The 20,069-nt window shown below is 45.4% G+C and overlaps 1 protein-coding gene across 2 annotated transcripts in view; it reads right to left on the bottom strand.

Annotated features, from left to right (window-relative positions):
* Positions 1 to 13,647, bottom strand: part of FAM241A (family with sequence similarity 241 member A) — a 54,674-nt gene extending 41,027 nt beyond the window's left edge. Inside the window, exons 1-2 of one of the 2 annotated variants that reach the window (XM_006025543.3) lie at positions 13,575 to 13,647; positions 11,476 to 11,585 (exon numbers count right to left, since the gene is read on the bottom strand). In XM_006025543.3, coding sequence (XP_006025605.1) covers positions 11,476 to 11,585; positions 13,575 to 13,611 — 147 coding nt within the window. In that variant the 5' untranslated portion in view covers positions 13,612 to 13,647. Of the gene's footprint in view, positions 1 to 11,475; positions 11,586 to 13,392 lie in introns of those variants that run through there. The other variant, XR_001358182.2, reaches the window with a different exon arrangement.
* Positions 13,648 to 20,069: the final 6,422 nt, after the last annotated feature.

Below are 20,069 nucleotides of genomic sequence, written 5' to 3'. Positions count from 1 at the left end.
TCCTGCTGGTTTTGCAAGGGTTGCTCAGTGGGCCAGCAGTGGCGGTAGTCCCCCCATCCCCTGGCAGGCTTAGTTTAAATCCCAGTGGAGCAGGTCAACCAGTCTGGCTGAGAAGAGCCTCCTCTCCAGCAGAGAGAGGTGGAGGCTGTCCCTTTCCAGAAGCTCACTGCCTCTCTTGCCAAAGAGAGGACTGTGGTCATGGAAGCCAAAGCCTTCCTGATGACACCAGTGCCACAGTCTTTGGTTTACTACCTGGATCCTCCTCTCCCTGCTCAGCCCATAGCCCGAGACTGGGAGGACCAAAGAAAACACCAGTTGCACCCCCAGACCCTTTAGCCCCGTTCCCAAATCCCTGTAGCACTTCATGACCCAGCTGGGAGCACTCCGAGCTATGTCACTGGTGCCCACGTGGATAAGGAGCATAGGGTAGTGGTCAGTGGGCTGGAGGAGTTTAGGGATCTTCTCTGCAATGTCTCAGATGTGGGCTCCTGGGAAGCAACAGACTTCCCGGGCTAAGGGGTCAGGGTGGCAGACTGTCCCCTCGGTCCCCCTCCGGATGGAGTCTCCCATGACAAACACTTTGCGTTTTGTCTTGGGGAGAGCGGGGGTGGTAGCTACAGTAGAGCCTGTGTTGCCTGCAGGAGCTGGCAACTTAGCAGGCTGTGCTCAGGCCGGTTCATACCTGTTGCAAAGCTCCAGCAGGGCAGGGACTTTGGTGCGGCGGGCCTTGGGGCCCTTGGCCACCTTGGTCCAACCCCTTGGCTGGACAGTAAGGGAGGTCCCGGAGTCCTCCCTTGTTCTGGAAGGAGACTGTGGTCTACCCTCCGCCTCCTGTGGGAGAAGGGCCTGGCAGTAGGAGTTGATCTCCTGCTCACAGTCCCTGATGACACGCACTCACTGGACTGCAGCCTGGAGCTCCTCCAGCAGGCGTGCCAGAGATGCCGAAAGAGAGCAGACCTCACAAGGGGAGGTGGCCATGCTCCTGGGCCCCAGAGCCTGAAAAAGTGACAGGCAGCCCCTGCAGCCGAGAGCCAGAGGCTCCGTCTGCTTGGAGCCTGGAACCATGGGCTCCGTCTGGGTGGAGGCCTCTGAGGAGCCAGAGGGGGAGGCTGCAGGCCCCGAGGGGACCCTCGGGTTGTGACATGTGCCCATCCGCAGCATGTCACTGGTAGGCCGGCTACGGCTAGAAATGTCTACCCAAGGGGGCTCACAGGCAGGGCCTCGGGCCCTTCTGCGCACCCTTCTGTGCAAACTCCATGCTAACTATTGCGCTAATGGATAATGTATTTGAATTTTACCTCTTTGTTTCCTAATTATCCATATCCCAGTATGATGTTTCTCTAAATTTATTACTTATTTAGAATTATTTGCTAAATAATTCCTTGGAATAATTCTCAGTCTACAGCTCATCTGGGAATAATTCATTATGAGAATTTGTATTCACAATGCGATATGCCAGTTAGTTTTTATGGTATGTTTCCCTGACTGGCTGAGTTAATCTCATAATGCGATTTCTGGTATAAATGCTCACAACGGTGAACTCACAACACCTTTTTTTTTAAAATTAAAAATGTGCTTAAAATTTTACAAATGTTGCTGCCAGTAAATGAATTGGCTACAGTACCTTGATGTACAGGAGGCACACAATTAAAGGACCAGATTTTAAAAGATATTGAGGAACCAAAAGTTTCAGAGAGGCACTGATTGAATTTTCAAAGGTGTAAAGGCACCCAGCCTCTTTTGAAGATCCCAGTAGGTGTCTATCTACAATTTTAGACATCTAAATGCTGTTAAATGCTGGCCTACAATGAAATAAATAACTAGGGAAATTTTATTGCTGTGTTCACCAAGCAATAATACCAGTTTCTTTAATTATATTTCCTTATGACAGAACCAGATGCTTCTTAGAGGCTGAATCAGAACATTTGCTTCCCAAAACTCTTTCTTGTACATAAGAAGCTTAATAAAGAGAGGATTTATAATAACTGAAACAGAAGAGAGTTCTAAAACTGCTGAGTTCTCTAGTGGATTGAAAAGCAAATAGACAACAATGCAGCAGAGACCTGTTGTGATGACAGGCTATATTTTAACTAAGTAGCAAGACTTAGTACTGTACTAGCTTGGGTTCAGAGTGAACTGAAGACTGCTATATGATTAACTCCTCTGTTCTTTGGCTAAGGAAAGGAGATTGAAAATGCAAGCATATAAGCTTTTCAGAATTTAATTAAAGTAATTTAAACAAGTTACTGTTGTTACCACAGTTAATCCTCAGGCCAGAGAAAGAAAAAAACATAATTAAATAGAAATGTACAAACCCTGTAATACGAACGAAAAAATCAAATAACACTGCTTCTCCCTCAAACTTGATTGTTGCTGGTTGTCGACTTTTCTAATCCTCAGCAAACTAGTTTAAGCAGCATCTGCCCCAGGTGTTGAGAACATTTCCTTTGAAATATTCACTAGCTTTCTTTTTTTTCTCCTTCTGCAACATTTTTTAGTACTTTAAAGATTATTCTGCATTTGCAATACAGTAGCACTTTAAGGTTCCAGTCAGGCCCAACTGCAGCAGGCACCATCACACGTAGTCATCATAAAAATGCTGACCCTGCCCAAAAGAATTTATAATCTAATGATATAGAGTCCTTGTAGTTCATAAAATACAAGCAGAGCTGTTTCAGCTTGTAAAATGCTGCAGGATTTGTTGGCTTATGTACCTCAAGATCAGGAGAGACATCCACCTGGAAAGTCTCAAATCCACAGCCACTAAAGAACTGTAAAAAGTCCCTAAGCCTGTAAGCCTGCTTTGCTTATTAAAATATAGAAGAGGAAAACAAGGAGACATGGAAAAAAACCAAATGGCTCTAAGTAGGTATACAAACAAAAGAAAATGGAAGTCATCCAACACCTGTTTCTATTTCTGTCTCTCTCTCTCTGTTTTCAAAACTTAAATAGCCAACACTTTTATCTGAGACTGTAAAGGTGGAATCATTCCATGATTACTTTTATTTTAGAAGAGACTATTCACACAGGGAGCTATTCTGGAATAGCAGGACATCTGATGCACAAAACATGCACCGGTCAATTGCTCTGTGCAGAAGATTCCTTAAAGCAATTTTACTAAGCTGTGCCAGAAGGCAGACTCTTAAATCTCTTCTGTCTGATCTCCAGGTCCTTGACCAAATAGCCTGAACACTTTTTGGGAGTCCTCATTCAGCACACTATGGCTAGGGACAGACATTCAAAAAGCTGGAGCCTGCACTGAGTCAGTCTTTGCAGGTTAGTCTAACCTGCCAAGGCTGAACCAGTTTGTAACAGGACACACATTCTCTTTGGACTGAGACAATGCGGGCACATGCCTGCAGTTGCTCAGGCCAGGCGCCGGGGGGCGCTAGAGCAGGCCCTCAGCTGCAGGGAAGCTGTGGGGGCAGGACATGGCCAGCCTGTACTGAACTGGCCAGGGTGGGATTTAATTCCCCCCTCCCTGTGCCACTGGCAGGGACCTGAGCTGGGTCTGCCAGGTGCTCCCTCATCACTGCTGCAGCAGCGGGGCACCATGGCCCCTGAGGCAGAAGGGGCAGGGAGGAGAGTTAGTCTCTCCTCTATCCCCACTAGCAGCCAGGTCTGCCCGCTGTCACTCCTGCACTTACTCCCTGCCCTGGAATAGGCCCCCTGCAGTCCCCTCCATCAGGGGCAGGAGGAATAACCCCCATCCCTGCCCCACCCCCAGGAGCCCTGCCTGGCCGTGCCCCCTCCCCACCCCTGCAGTGGGAGGGGGCATGGACCTTACTGGGGGCAGCAGTTCCTGCAATAATGTCGGGGAGTGCAAGCCCCTTCCTGGTGAGGGGACGTGCTGAGGTGCCAGCAGAGCTGCGGCGGGGTGTGAGTGGCAGCACCAAGGTCCAGAGCGGGCCAGAGCCCTGCAAGCCCCCCACAGTGCCGCCACACTGCACAGCAGCTCTGCTGGCCCCACAGTGCGGGCCTCCACTGGGAAGGGGCTTGCTTTCCAGGAAGCCATGATGGGCTGCTGCCCATCACGGTCACTCACTGCTCACCGCTCCAGCTGCCAGTTGGGGGGCGGGGGGGGGCCTGGCCCTCACCGCTCATTCTGTGCTCAGGGCAAGTCCCCTCCTGGCAAGAGGTGGCTTATTCAGCCGCAGGCCCCAAGCACTTGCAGTCCTGGAGGGGTTAACTTTCAGCCCCTGGGCTCCCAGTTGGTGGATGCTCCCCTGCATTACTCCCTCCTGAGCTTCAGCTGCAGCCAGGCCAGGCAGACCCCGCTGTGGTGCCAGTGGCCAGCTCCTGAATAAGCCCCCTCCTGCTTGGAGGCGGCTGGCCCTGAGCACAGAGAGGCTGCTTGCGCTCCGGTGGGGTCTGCCCAGCCTGGCCGCTGCTGCCTCTCTGTCCTTGGGCCAAGGCCCCTCCTGGCAGGAAGGGGTTTATTCAGCTGCTGACCCTGAGTTCAGGCCAAGTGGCAGCTGCAGCTGGCAGGGTAGACCCTGGTCTGGTGCCAGTGGCCTTTCTGTGCTCAGGGAAAGCCTTCTCTTGCCAGGAGGGCGCTTGCCCCAAACACATAATGAGTGGTGGGGGCCAGGCCCTGCCCCCGCCCAGCAGGAGGACCCTTATTCAGCTGCTGACACGGTGGCGAGGTCTGCCTGGCCCAGCCACACCTGAAGCTCAGGGGGGAATAATGGAGGGGAGCAGCCACCAGCTGGGAGCTCATGGGCTGCAAGATAACTCCTCCAGGACTGTAAGTGCTCAGGGCTAGCAGCTGAATAAGCCACCTCTTGCCAGGAGGGGGCTTGCCCTGAGCACAGAACGAGTGGTGGGGGCTGCACCCTGCCTGGCAGCTGGAGTGGTGAGGCCTGTCACAGCTTCCTGTAGCGTGAGCCCCTTCTGGGCAGGGGCTGCGCTGTGGGGCTGGCAGAGGTGCTGTGGAGCTTGGCAGCACTGTGGGAGGCTTGCAGGGCTCTCACCTGCTCTGGACCCTGGTGCTGCCACATGCAGCCCACTGCAGCTCTCCCAGCCCACTGCAGCTCTCCCAGCCCTGCAGCGCAGCCCCTCATTGGGAAGGGGCTCATACTCCCTCACATTATGACAGGGGCTGCAGCCCCCAACAAGGGCCCTGCCTCCTCCTGCTACAGCAGTGGTGAGGGGACACAGCCAGGCAGGGCCCTGGGGGGGAGGGCAGCAAGGGCTGGCAGACCTGGCTGCCAGTGTGGTAAAAGGGAGACTGACTCTCTTCCCTGCCCCCTCTGCCTCAGGGGTCATGGTGCCCCGCTGATGCAGCAGTGAGGGAAGAGTGCCCGGCAGACCTGGCTCAGGTCCCTGCCAGTGGGATAGAGACGGGGGAATTAAACCCCTCTCTGGCCAGACCCCTGCCCCTGCCTGTCCCTGCTTGGGCTGGGGAGCAGAGGGACAGTGCTAGCTTGGCTGGGCAGGAGCAGAGAGCCCCTCCCAGCCCAGAGAGCATGCCAGGATGCTGGGGGTTTCTGGTTTAACCCAAACCAGCAAGGGGTCTGGGACAGACATTGCATAAATGGCTCAAGCCAAATCAGTTAAGTCTGATACTACATTCAACCAGGCTTATCTCAAATTGGTTTCAGCCATTTTGCAGGCAAGGTTCTTTGAGTAGATGTGACAGCTTTTATTAGACCAACTGAGTAGTTGGAAAAATATTTTTGGTGAGCTTTCGGGCGTAGTCACTCTTCGTCAGGCATGGGGAGTCTCTGATGTTCTGAGATTCCCAGAAATGAAAGAAGCTAAAAGTGTGGCAGGATGTCAGTGAAAATGTAAATAGGTAGAATTAGAAAGGCAAACGGAGAGGCAGGTAGATGATGTTGTGAATAGGTGGAGTTAGAAAGATAAAAGGTGGGGCAGAGAGGTGAAGTAGGGGAGGGGAAAGAGAGCAGGGGAAAAAAAGGCTAAAGGGAGACAGTGCAGTGATAGAGTACAAGGTAGAAAAGAGGCTGTCAGGCAGGTACCTGGTGAAGCAGATATCAGGCAGGTTGTAATGAGCCATAAAACCAATGTCTATATTGAGTCCATGATTTTTTTTGTATCCAGTAGATTTATGAAGTTAAGTTCATAGACTCGTCTATGGAAGGTGTTAGGTAGGTTTCAGCCATATTGAAACTGGTTTATGTGCACCGAACATCTGTTCTGTTACAGGTTTAAACCAGTTTCTGATCACTTAAACCTATTTGTGCATAATGTCTCTCCCTAGCCTATAACTTTTGCCCTTCTGCTTCAGGTAATGTTCTTTATTTAGCCCAAAGTTTGTTGCCAGAGATGGAGATGCTTAATGTATTTCATCATGGAAAGAGCCATAGCTGAGGGAACAGGAGTGAAAATGCAATGTGTTTTGGGATATCAGAAAAGCAAAGTCAGGGGGTCAGGGAGAAGAACTGTTGCTGAAGTGTAGAGATCCAATTAGGATGTGCAGGGGTAGAACAGGTGGGAGCTATTTTTGTGAACATGTCTGAGGACCTCACTATAGAGCTCCAGTGAAGCATAACCCTCCCTAGCATGATCCATTAATTGTATAGCTGTGTCCTATAAGTCTGTTTTTCCTTATTCTTTTTTAAATACAATACATGGTTTCATTTAAATTATAGACAAAGGATCTGGAATGTTTAAAATGTATCACCGTAGAGAGCAAGTTTTGCTTATATGTAGTCAGTATGGCATTTTTCTTATTTTTATTGTCCATGTTCTTCATTAAAGTATGAAACCAAACCTCACCTTTGAGTAGTTTTAGACTTTGGAGAAGTCAGTATCTAAGTCATAAATGTGTATGAACATATTTTGGAGCAGGTTTCTGTGTGCTGTCCTTGCCCCAGAATGTTAGGAAAAAGGAAGAAATAAACCATCACTTGTAACTTTAGGAGGGAAGATAGGGTCTCACTATTAACTGTTCTCATTGTGTTGAGAGAGATGGAGGGGGAAGAAGTATCTACGACTGAAAATTAGGGAATTGTATTGCTATTCTCAACATGTATTGTTCTTCAGGACATTACTTGTTTGGACTTGTTTGTGCTCTTGGACAGGAAGTACCAGTGTGTTCTCCAGCTGGACTCTTTGTTTCTGTAGGAACTACAGCTGTTTATTTAATATCTTTCTTTTACATCTTTCTCAGGCTGCCCTTTGCGATTCCTAGTTATTCTCTCTCTCCGCAAGGCCTTGACATGCAGAAATGGAAGGTCCCCAAACAATTTGTCCAGGATATTTCATTGCCATCTTGTTCTTGACTCAGAGATTTATCAGCTATTCTAAAGTTAATATTCCTTCCTAGTGCCCAAAGGCTGTAATGTCAGGGCATATGAAGTGCAGTAACTAGGGAAGTTGAGACAGAACAAGTAGTTATAGGACTAATTTTAGTCTGCGTGCCAACAACTGTAAAGTGTAGCACTTCTCTCTATTTTGAAATATCATTCCCATGATCTCTTCCCATTCTATTAGATGTACTGAGACATCTTTCATCATAATTCCCTTTGCATAGAACCCTGTATATATTCTGGATTGTTAGGGGTTTGGCATGAATCAGTGGGCATGGAGGAGAGCAGTACGGGACTGGTTAGTAATTGCACGTACACTTTTGCAGGAAGGAAACATATTGGAGGATAACTGGATGCAATACATTGCTATACTGTGATATATATCACTAAGAGGCGGATAGAGAAGGGTATTGCTCAAAAAGGCTATTTACAGTGTACCCACCCAGGGCTGCTGGAAGGGTAACACCATCTATGCAGGCAGTCACAAGAAGGCTGCATTACCTATAAAACTCATGCTAAATAAGAGCACAGTCTTTGTCTTAAATACTCTTGCATACACCTGCAGATCTGCACAAAGTGCACTGCAAAACAAATAGATTTCTGCAGACATTGTTCTGAACCCTGTGTTAGCAGTGCTATGAGTCTGATTAGAAGTTGTAGAGTGCCTTGTACAGTAATCTCTTTGCATTCTTAAATGTCTCTCTCACCTTGCAAAATATGCCTGAAAAAATGCCAAGGTAGCTGAAAGCCCAGGGGATTGCTCAAGCTGTGAAGCAAAGTACTTTTTCAGTTTTTTTTCTCTTTCCATTTCCCCTTTTCCAATAAATATGCATGCATTACAGGCTGCTTGTTTAATTCCTGCAGTGCCACAGATTTGGATGTGAAGGAGAGGGATTTTTTTGCATATTTCAGGGTCATGAACAGCATATTATTTTCACTGAAATGGTACTGACACATGGACATATTGGGGGAAGGAGAGGGAATAGTATGCAAAAAAGAAAAAGTGGCCAGGAGTGTGTCAGTGTGGTCGATGATTATAGGGTAAGCCAATTTCAGAAAAAATAATAGCCACAGCCTAAATTCTCTGGTGAGGATGCCATTTTGAGCATGAGGAGGTGGATGGGGAACAAAGAAGTTGGATAGCCCCCTTAATTCACATCTATCTAAAATCCAAAATAGATCCAAAATAGTGACAACCACTAGATACCTAAAATATGAGGGTTGTGAGTTTTTTTTCCTTTTTTAAAATCTTTCTATACAGTTGCACTCAAAGTGCCTTCCAGCAGGTGCAAGCTTGGGACTACTGCAGACTCGTCTGGTCTCCCGAAGCCTAGAGCAGGGGGGAGCCCAGGCTCCAAGGACTCTGCCTAGCCTTTCATTCTCTCATCTTCGCTGGTACTTTGCAGTCCTGATTAAGGAGCTAGCATTCGGGTTCCACTCTTGAGAGAAGGACTGTGCCTCTTGTTGGGAAGACTAAGTATAACTCAAACTTCCTTTTTAGTGAAGGTATTTACTGAGGCAAGGCCACCCAGGCAGAGGTTCTTCACAACCCTCTAAGGTGTAAAGCTATTCCTTTGTCTCCAACCCAGCCCACGTAGTTCAGAACACCCACAAAAGGTACTCAGCTTTTCCCTTTACATTCTTTCTATGCCCAGAGTCCTGGAGTGCATCAACTGGTCTCTGACTCTTTAGCTGGACTCTGCTTGCAAAGACATGACAACCCTCTGTTCACATTGCCATCTCCATTGTTATATGCTCATCTTCCCCCCAGCTGCCTGGATGTGAACAATCTCACCTTTGTTGATATGTCAACAAAGCTATTCAAGACTCTGGGGGATGCTATAGGTCCATCGTCTACTCCCACACATAGACAGCCCTGGCATGTTGCAGGGATTCTATTAACCTATCTTTCCCTGCGTGCTATGTTACAGGTAACTGGAGTCATGCAATATTATAACATGAACACACGATTAACACCATAAATTCCATAGCTCATCACAGTTGCATAGCTTGATATATACTGGAAGAGCTCCCCTTCCCAGCAAAGCTGGGTGTCCATTTGTGTTTTGGATACATTGTCAAGCTCTAGCATGGCAAAAAATTACCTGTTCCTCAGAGCCCTGGTTGGGTCTGGAGGTCATGGTCTTTTTGGTGTCCCTGTTGCTGCCCATAAAATACTGGAGTTTGGTGGTAACCACATTGGCAAAAATCCAGTTCAGCTCCAGAGAATAGGAGCAGGTACTGGGAGCATTGGCAGAGGTATGGCTTCTGTCATTATTATTTTTTAATAATTCTTCTGAAGCTCCTGTTCTTTGTCATGGAATTGGAACCTGTCCTAGGAATGACCTCTCTCTGTCACTTGCTCAGTATATGCACATATATCTTGGCACTCCTGTGGTTGCTGTTAAGCAAGGACTGGATGGTACCCTCTTTTCAGATGCCAGGGGAATCCAGGATTTCTGCAGGGATCCATGTGAATGCACATGACATGGCTACAATAATGTTGAGAAGGGTATTTGATTCCATAAAATGGAGACATCTTGACTATAGGGGAGCATTTAAACAACTATGTGACATTCAGTCAACAGTTCCTTAGAAAAGCAAAGTGTTCAGAGGCAAACAGACAAGTCAGTTTAGATATGAATCCATGCAGTATGGGAAAACAGAGGGACTTCCAGAGATAGGAAAATTAATTAGTCTGCCCACATGAAACTTTTCCAGGACTAATTTATTCTGAAATGAATTGAATCCATTTGAAAGATGGATTTTCCAATTTGCAAGAACTAGCCAGGTAATTAAGAAAAAGAAGTGGATTGTGTAAAAACAAGTTGTTTTAAGATGAACACCCCGCCCTGCCCCCCTATGTAAAATATCAATTCCCTGTGTGAACAAATCTCATATAATAATTTTCATTTCAGAAGAAACCTTTAATCACTCAGTTCAATTGCATAATGGGTATACAAACAGTTCTTCATAATAGACATATGAGTGACAACTGTAATACCCTGTCATGCTGTTAAGAACTGTCTGTTCCTATTAAATGGATCCTACATCTCCAGCCCAGTATCTCTGCTTTCAGTAACACAGTCATACAGATTATAATGGTTGGTCAAGACCATCATGCTATTGCATTCTTCCAAAAGAAAGTTGATTTGATTCTGGCAGAAAATATAAATTGAGAACACAAGAACAGTTCTTATAGTAATAAATTAGATTCAGTAATAGGGCCTTTTATGTCAGTTATGTGCATTTAAAGATTTGGTTTCACAGTGCTCCTTTCTGTATTCTGTAGAAAGAAAACTAGATCCTGTAGACTTTCTGCTCTTGTATGCAGAGTCCGCCTACAGTAGTCAAAATCATTATTCATTTGTGCACGTACAGGCCTTTTCCCTCAGCCCACTTACAAGTTATTGACATTTAAAACTGCCATTTTCAGCAGAAAGGTACTTGCCTGGGTTCAGTAAATGCTCATAACTCTAAATGTAATGCACCTGGAGGACAGAATTGTAGTGTTTTTAATAAGCACTAATGAAAACCATGACACTTTCAGCACACTTTGAGAAGGGCATTTGTTGGAAGCTTAACTAGGTTGATACAGCACTGAAATGACCTTTTCACTACTGCTTGGTGCTGCATCAGTGATGCCAATTAACAGAAATAGGGAATATATTGGGATACTAGCCAATTGCCCATCAAGAATGTCCAAATGCTTCTTCACACTCTGATTGGCTGTTTGTCAGCCAATCAGAGCATGAATAAAGCATTATAGACAAACAGATTAAGGCTTTTATAATATTTGATATATTCTGAAATGAAATTCAGAGCCCATCTTTCCTCTTCTTAGAGGTTTAAGGCCTGATAATTTTTCCAGCTAAACCTCCCAGCAAAAATTTGACTGTATCCATACGTACAGCTCCACCTTGTTCTGCCAGCAGAGCGATGTCTGCTGTGTGAGCAACAGAAGGACTCTCCACCTAAACGAAGCTGCAGACTGCGTGTACAGACATGTCCACACTTCTTGTTAGCAGATCTGGCCCTTGCAGGCACACTGGCTGTATTGGAGCCACGTGCAACCACCGGAAGCTGTGTGGGTGGGAACACGCTTTGCCAGCTTCCCTGTGGCAGTAGTTATTTGCTGTCAAATCTTGTAATGCACACAGGCTCCAAGTCAGTGCCAGGTGAGGCAGTGGCTGCAGATTACCATAATATGAAGGCTGTGATGGTTTGTATGAAGTGTGCTGGGTAACCTCAGAGGAGTTTTGAGGGAACAGATATTCCCACCACACTGATCGCTGCCCTTGTTGGTTGTCACTGGAAAAGAGACAAAGAATGGGATGAGCCCAGAGTTAAATCATTTCTTTACTCTGGACAAATCTCTCTCTTGAATGAGGCTGAAGCATATTGGCAGGGATTGCTTTTTCTGCTGCTGTCTGTGCTGGACCTGTTCAATACGAAAGATAATTTGTTTTCAGCAGCTCAATACATGTCAACAACTGCATGTTACAAGCCCTAAATTTACTTTATCACCATATGCAGTTGTGCAAAGTGTGTAGAAGTCAGCATTTTCAAAGCTGTTTATATTGCCTTTCTGCATTGGAAAGTGACTGTATAAAAATAGTAACTTCTTTACTCAAGAGGACTTGCTTCCATCAGGCATAATTATTTTATTTCTTATGCCAGCCTTACACTACAATAATGTTCATCTACTGATTTAGGGTGAGTCCACACAGCAAAACGAAGCTGTCACTGTGGCATGTGTTTGCATAGCTCACTGGTATCAAAGATCCACACTGCAGGCCAGATCCAGCCCTTGAAGTTGTTTCACTGAGCCCACAGGTCTCCTAAAGGGGCTTCAGATTCAGGCAATTTCCCAGCTATAGAGCCTCATTGGGAATACATATGGGGGAGAAGGGGGAGGACCACCACCGCTATTTGCCCCAGTGCCGCTGATCCTGCTGCTGGTCTGAATCTGCCCTATAAGGCTCTTCATGGTCTAGATGTGGCCCACAAGAAACCCTGCAGTCCACATACAGTCTGGTCCAGGTAAGTTTGACACTACTGGCATAGCAGTACCAGATAGTATGGGCAATGGTAGCAGTGAAGACCTGGTCTTACAGGTTGAGCATTCATTATCAACCAGAGTACACATCCCCCAGGGAACCTGGGATGTGATGTTGGGGTCTATGTTGTTGCATCTTCACTGTTACTGTTACCCATGCTAGCTAAATTAAGCTGGTACTAGTATGCTAGCACATGCTATAATAATACCTTCATTTTACAGTGAACACATACCATTAGTCTGGTATAAGGGAAAAGGAAAAAAAAAACAACCTGTGGGCATTGCTACTTTGATACTTTGTTGAGTTTTTGCTTGTTAGCCCCCCAGAAACTCAACAAATTTTGGGAGAATGAACAGGGTTCTGTTCTGCTTCATGCATCATATAAAGCTAGGGTAACAAAATGTAGCCTGTGGGCTGGGTCAAGCCCAGCGGGGTTGGGTTACTCAGCCCATGGGCCCCTCACAAGCTGGACCACCAACCTCTGCAGGCTGGATTTGGCTGCAGGGCTCACTGCCCTGGTTGCTGGAGCCCCTGCAGCAGTGGCAATATTACTGGCTGTTTTGGCACAGCATTGGGACCCATGAGTTAATGCTGCTTGCCTCCTTGGTCCCCCTTACCTGCCATCCAAATCAGGGTTTTTAGTGTCTTTTGGTGATAAAGAGTGGGAAGCAAGCAGTAACAGTGCTAACTTCCTAGGTTTCAATAGCTTCACTGAAAAAGCATCTGCTCACTGATCATCCCATTCACAGGAAGCCCTGCAATCCGGATGCAGCCTGTGGGATTACATGACCTAGACACCACTAGCTTACCATTTTTAATGCAGATCTAAGATTGTATCCCTCCACTGGCTTCTCTGTTGGACCAAACATAACTCAGTGGCCTTCCCTTACAAGGCCCTTTAGAGCCTAACTCCATCCTGATACTTATAACTTATACACTACCGAGCTCCTGACTCCTTGTCTCTGCTCTGACAGCAGTGTGGGGCCTTTTTTTTTAACATAAATTTATGTGAAAAAATTATACATTTTATCTCGTTTTCATTGTAAGCCATCCTGTACCTTTTTGGGGGAGGGTGGTATATAAATCCAGTAAATAAAATAATTGCCAGCTGTTATGATCATTAGTTCAACTTCCTTTCAGTTCCCCTTTGTGCCTCCTCTCATACTATCCTCTTCAGGCTGGGAAGTGTGTTCAGTAAAGATTTGCCAAGCCAAGGACAAGGCCATGGAGGAAGACTTACCTAAAGAGAAAGACAAATGGAGCTGGCAGGAGGCCATGCCAAGCTGGAAGCGTGGCAGGAGCAAAGCCACAGCCGGGAAAAATGCTGCGTCGGAAAAAACAAAAAAGAGAGCAACCGGTCTGGGAGGAGCCGGGACCAGCTCCCGTGCCAGCATGGGCGCGTTTTATGGCAGTGTGCTGGTTCCGATTCGCTGGCTGGTCCCTTGAAAGGGGAGTAAAACCCCAATGGACAGTGGGCAGGAGGAACTGAAAGTAGGTTCTCTGGCAGACCCAGAGCAGAGCAAAGCCCACTGAGAGAAAGTGGTGGCAGCCCCAGGAAGGGGCCTCCAGAAATAACATAAGCCCAAGAAGGCTAAAATACTCATCTGCAACAGAGCCGTGGACTCCCGATGTTTTCGGAAAGGATTGGATCCACCAGGAACCTGAGGAGAGAAGAAGAGATGGCCATCTGAACCATGGTGAATACAAACCAGTGAGAGAGGAAACGGCGCCGGGAAGCAAGGTAAGTTGGGGTCAGGAAAGAGTCTGGGCCAGTCCCACTATGGCCTAAGCAAACCAGGATGAACTGACATCTGAACGCCTGTACCACAATTCGAAAGGCCAAGATAAATATAACTATACTGAAACCAAACCCAGAAGATCGGAGTTCAACATCCTTGGTTGGCATTAGGTGAGGTATAGGGGAGATGGAGCCCCAAACAGGAATATGAATGGGAAGATTGAAGGAGGGGACCAGGAAGAGTGGGACATATCATCTTCCTCCCAATTAAACAAATTTATTCCAGGAAGACATGGCAGGTGAGAACCCCCAAGAACCCTCCGGAATCTAATCCAGTAACAGGCTGTCCTTTCCCCAAACAATGGCAAAGTCTGAAAAACCCATACGGAGAAGACGCCATGGTGACTGGCATGGGAGATTACACTATCCATTAAAACTTTGCCAGGTTTATGACACAGGATCCTCTCGTAGTTTCAAACTCAAACTCATAATTTCAGGGCAAAACTCAGCAAAATAACAAATTGTATTCCAGATTTAAGCTTGCAAGACATTCAAAATTTGAGGAGTAGAATGTGGGGCCTGATCCTGTAATCAGTTACATTTATAAGGACTATTCCTATGAGTACATGTGCTTCTGTATATAAGTACTTGAAGGATCAGAAACCCTCTTTCTTCTGGAGACCATAAACAGCTTCTAGGCACCTAAAACACTATTCCAGTTTGCTACAATGTAGCCAGGGTTTTGAGTATATAACAAAACATACTTGGCCTAGTTTCTAGTTTGTTATGGTCTATGTTCAACTCTGCAAAAAAATCTCCCTGGGGTCTGAATATATATTTTTTCATACCAGAACGTGACAAAAATAATGAGAGTAACCATATTTTTCTCATTTCAGCTTTTGTAACACAATCAAAAACCAGATAGGGAATGTGTGAGTTTTAGGATTTGCAATTTACAACTTGTTCATGAGAATTATAAATGGGATTGTGTTGTACTAAATTTAGTTAAGGTGTGGGGTAAATGAAAATGAAATGATCGGAGAAACTATTCCAGTCTCAAATCCTAATTTATTGAACACATAAGCAATACCAATTTTTAAGCAAGGCTTGAAATATAACACCTAACTTCTAAGCAAGTCCTAACAGTCAATATAGATATTTTTATGTGAGCCTTCTGATGGATACAGTGATTTCAGCTGGCCAGGTGTCCGTCATGGCACTAGGGTTCGAATAGTTGTTGTCAGGGCCACCCAGAGGGTTTATGGGGCCTGGGGCGGGTGTGAGTTGGGGGCCCCACCACTGCCCCATACAAGGACCCGTGTGTGTGTACAAACCTGGGGAACCACGTGCAAGAATTCTTGCATTCATGCATCACATGTGAGAGTTCTCACATGCGGCTCCTCCTTCCCTTGCCCTGGGAAGTGGGAACAAGCAGGCTTTCTGCTTGTATGCCCTTTTCAAGAGCTTTATCAATGGCTGTTTTTCCACTAAGAGCATTTGCAAGATCTTTCCACTGTAAATAATGTTGAAGATGACCAGAATTGGTCTCATGACTCTTCACTTTGTCATACAGTTTTCTTCAGTTATCATTCATACCCCCATGGCAGAATCTGGAATGGTACAGGGCTTGATTTTTGTTCTGGTCTTGGAAGAGACAGCATGGAAAACAGAACAGGCCAGTTGTCTTGTGGCTCCAAATGAGTCCTTTTTCACACTCTCGTCATTGGACAGATTCTTGCAGAAAGCATATAGGGAATGACCATTTGCAGGAATCATGTGGGAAGCTTGCAAGTTTGGGTGGTGGGCCCTTGGACACAATTAGATCCCTTTGCAACCTATCGAGATGCCCCCCAGGTGGCTGGGTCTTTAGAGAACATTTCCTGGTGAAGTTCAGGTGCAGATCTGGAAACAAGATCAATTGTATTGTTTTTCTCATTTGATGCTGTCTCCTTCAGCTTGCACCACTAAACTTGACTAATTTTCACATTCTCCTGCTAAGTCACTGCTTGTTTCCTTTGTGATGTTTTCATGATCAGAATATTCTTCATCCCCTGCAAGTGATGTGCCACCTGCATCACCTGTTCTACTTCCAACTTCCTTATTTCCTTTCACCACCCATCCAAACTGATGCAGTGTCTGCTTCCCCTTTTCATCCCGAGCTTTTTTCTCCTTTGTCTCCTTTCTTTTTGATGCCCCAGATTGATAGGTGCAGTTAATTTTTTCTTACACGGGGATAAGGGGATAGGAATAGGGTTGTACGTCTCCTGAGCACCTCCAAATCCCCAACCCCTTCTGGCAGAGCTGCTCTCTCCTACCAGTTTCCTGGCGCCCGGCTCAGTCTCACAGGTCTTCTGGTTGTGGCCTGCTGGCTGGCCGCCTCCACTACTCAGGAAGGAACAAAGGCCTGGCCTCACACCACTCCTAGGCCTTTCCCCTGTGGTAACTGCCACAGAAAATTACTCTCCAGTGGGACCTTACCTGGAAATCTTAGCTGGTGCTCATGTAATCCCCATAAACTGGGTTGTACTTGTGGGTGTGGCAGAGGATAAGCAGGCCCTGCCCCCGCTTAAGGAAAAGGAAAGTAACTGCAGAGAGAGTAGACAGAGGAAGGAGGATTGTCTTTGTGCTGTTGCTGGAGAATAAACTTGTATATTTAGCCTTTAACCCCTTGATTAAGGCACTGTAAGACTGTTCATATTCTTATGGGACTTAATAAGCAACCACTGCTGTTTGAAGGACCAGAAGAGAGCAAGTCATCTCTGCAATACTGAAAGCAAGATTTGCAGTTTGGAGCACAGGCTTCTTCAATCAAGGACTTTAATATTTTTAGAGTTATCTGGATACGTTGCATTTAAGTACGTTTTGAAGTGGGGAAATATGTGAACCTGAATATGTGTTATGTTTAATGTTGTTATTTTCCTTGGCAAATCTAAAGAAAACAATATATATCATTTTAATTATTATATTCTTGCAAATTTCTGACTTTGGCCCTTAAGAACCCACAGAGCTGACAGTCACTCACGACTTGAACCCTCTTTCCCCTAGAGGTCTTCCTGTGACAACAGGCCGGCTCTGCCACAGATCCCACCTTAAACCTTCCCTGTTCCTCCTCTCATCACAACAGACTCGGTAACCAGGGCTACTTGGCCTACGCCCTACGCTAGGCCAATCATAAGCCTGCCTGATCAGTCTCATCTCTATTGCTGCCCAGATATAAAGAAAGATGTTACCTTACCATGATTGGTTTAGACTCCCCCTAGGACATCAATGCAACAATCACTTAAGCCTCAAATTAGTACCTGTTTCACACACAACGATGCATAATATTTATTTCATGGTTGGGGATGGGTCCCATAATGTCACAATATGTTGAGAATGATTCAATGTCATCTTACACTCTAATACACCAATTTCCTCTTTTTTATGAAAACAAAATACCAAGAATTATGGTGAGCGATGTTGCAGGGCAGGAGCCAACGGTACACACAGGAGCTGAGGCAGGGAGCCCTTGCTTTGCAGGGGCCTGGGGCAAATTGCCCCAGTTGTCCCCCTCCCCCCCCAGCAGTCCTGGTTATTGTTTCTTTTTCTGTATATGGCTCTTCCCCAAATTTAAGATTTTCTTAGGTTTTTATATCCTTTTCCCCACTTCTCTTCTGTATGTCCCATATACGGTTATGTCATGCAGTGGTCATCTTCCTGTCAGGCTGCATCCTGTTATCTCAGACAGCTAAACTGCATTCTCTTTTAACTTTCTTGCTGACATGGATTATAAAGAAGTGACCTAAACTGTGATCTACTTGCTTTGCTTTTAGTTAGGGGTGCTAATTATGTCAAGGCACAAAATGATGCTGCTTATGCTAAGCATTTTGCTAAGGCAGCTTTCAGGCCTACACTTGAGTCAAAACTTCAGAGTCAAAATCCCCAGAAACTGAACCTGGATCTGAATCTGAATTCTGTGCCTATATGGTACACCAAATAAAAGGTCTATTAATCTCAAACTTTGAAATGTTCAAACCCCCTTTCCCCCTCCCCATCCACTCAATTCCTGGCCTGCAGTGATCAGTTACATAGAGAAAGGCAGCTGTAACAATCCTACAGACCTCAGTTAGATCAAGATTTGGACCCTACAGAAGGGAAATACTAGTAACCTCACACTTGGTATTATCCATTTCAATCTAAATCAATAGATTCTTCAAAGCTAAGGAATAGTAAAACACATTTTGATTTTTACTTTATTTTTAAAATAAAACTATTTCAGCCAACTGAAGAGCAATAAAGAATCATCTTTTCGATAAAAAGATCCTTTATAAACATTGTCTTGTACATCATTAATTATCATAACAATGACATCCTGCCCACAATATTGTTAATGCTATAAAATAATCTCTGTAAGGTGGATATATGAGGACAAGTGGCTTCCAAGCTAGACAGATAACTGGTTAATTATAATTTACTCTATGATAAGAACATCAAATAGGACAAGTATATTTAGTGATATCTTGGGCTTGCATTTTACATGCAAGCTCAATGACCAAGTGCCATCTGGTGGTCAAAACTCATAACGCTTTGTTTGTTTCACACACCCACCTGACAAATGGATATTTTTCCTTTGTTTCTGATCTAGTGCTCAGATATTTAGATTTCTCAATAGAAATGTTGGGCCACGTCCTCACGAGCAGGGGCATGTGGTTGCTGTGGGGAAAAAAGAAGCGGCACTAATTCATGCTGCTGCTTTTTGTCCTGGTGCACACCCTTGCATATAGGGTTAGCACATGGAAAATGCACCTGGGCTGGCCCCAGCAGCCTTATATGGTGTCCTGGGGGCCTCCCAGGGCTCCATCAGCAGCGAGCACACAATTATGCAGTGTGGGAAACGCCTCCATGTGAGGTGTGTGTGGTTTGTAGTGTCACAGACACGTTTGTGGTACTGCAAACCACACATGCACACTCATCTGGACTCGCCCTACTGCCTTTTTAAACTAGCCTTTTGTTACTGGGGAAAGTCTCTTTGTGAGTAGGGAGTTTGCAAGGCTTTTCACTCCTGCTGGAAAAAGGACTGCAGGGACTTCTTTCAGGATTCTCAAGTTATTCAGTGTATTTAAGGTCAGCCCAAGCCCTTGCCTATTATTTTTTTAACCATGATCACCCTAACAGTCATGTTAGGAGAATGACTACAGCTGCAGGATATGATTCATTCTGGTGGGGAGTTGTGGAAGAGTAAAGTTGTTGACAATTAAGAGTAGAGCAGTGGTGAATAGTTAAAAAATTCTCTCTGAGGGTCCGTCTCCACCAATGTAGTTCTGCCATTGCTAGTTACAAAAGTGGTTTACATTATTAAACCTTTTCCTGTAAGGGTTTTGCAGGAATCTGATTTTTTTGCTGGATAGGTGGTACAGTACAGCTAGTGTCTGTCACTTTCAGGACTTTTATAAAGTGCAAAATGGTTTTTCAGGGATTGGAGTAAAGGGGAGTATATCACACCTAGGCACCTAATTCCACTTACTCATGTAATAGATGGAACAGGATCTGATGCTTTATGGTCATTAGGGCCCTTGATATATACAATATCTGCAAATGCCCTTGCTCTTATGAATCTTTTCAACATAGGAAGCAGAGAAACTTAATTTCATTTTAAAATGAAATTATTTCAACCAACTTAAGAACAATAAAGAATATTTTTTTCAGTGAAAAGATCCTTTAGCTCATATAAACATCCTGCTTATTGTACAAAGCTGATTATTCTAATAATTCAATGCAGTCCCTGCTATTGCTGATTCTGTTAATCTGTCTTTATAATGGAGTTGGATATTTTGAGAGCTGCTGAATTAGGTAGATAACTTCTTACTATTACTAATAATAAATCTTAATAACTACAGCTCACTGATAGGAGTTGGTGCCTGGGCTTGCCACAGTGGACCAGCAGTCCCTCTAGCCCACCCTCCTGTGAATGGCTAATATTGAAAGCTTCAGAGGAAGGCCCAAGAATTCTTTACGGAC

Source organism: Alligator sinensis, unplaced genomic scaffold (genome assembly GCF_000455745.1).
Source record: "Alligator sinensis unplaced genomic scaffold, ASM45574v1 scaffold861_1, whole genome shotgun sequence".
Lineage (NCBI taxonomy): Eukaryota > Metazoa > Chordata > Crocodylia > Alligatoridae > Alligator > Alligator sinensis.
The sequence above is the reverse complement of the archived record's forward strand: the minus strand, read 5'-3'. Positions and strand labels throughout refer to the sequence as shown.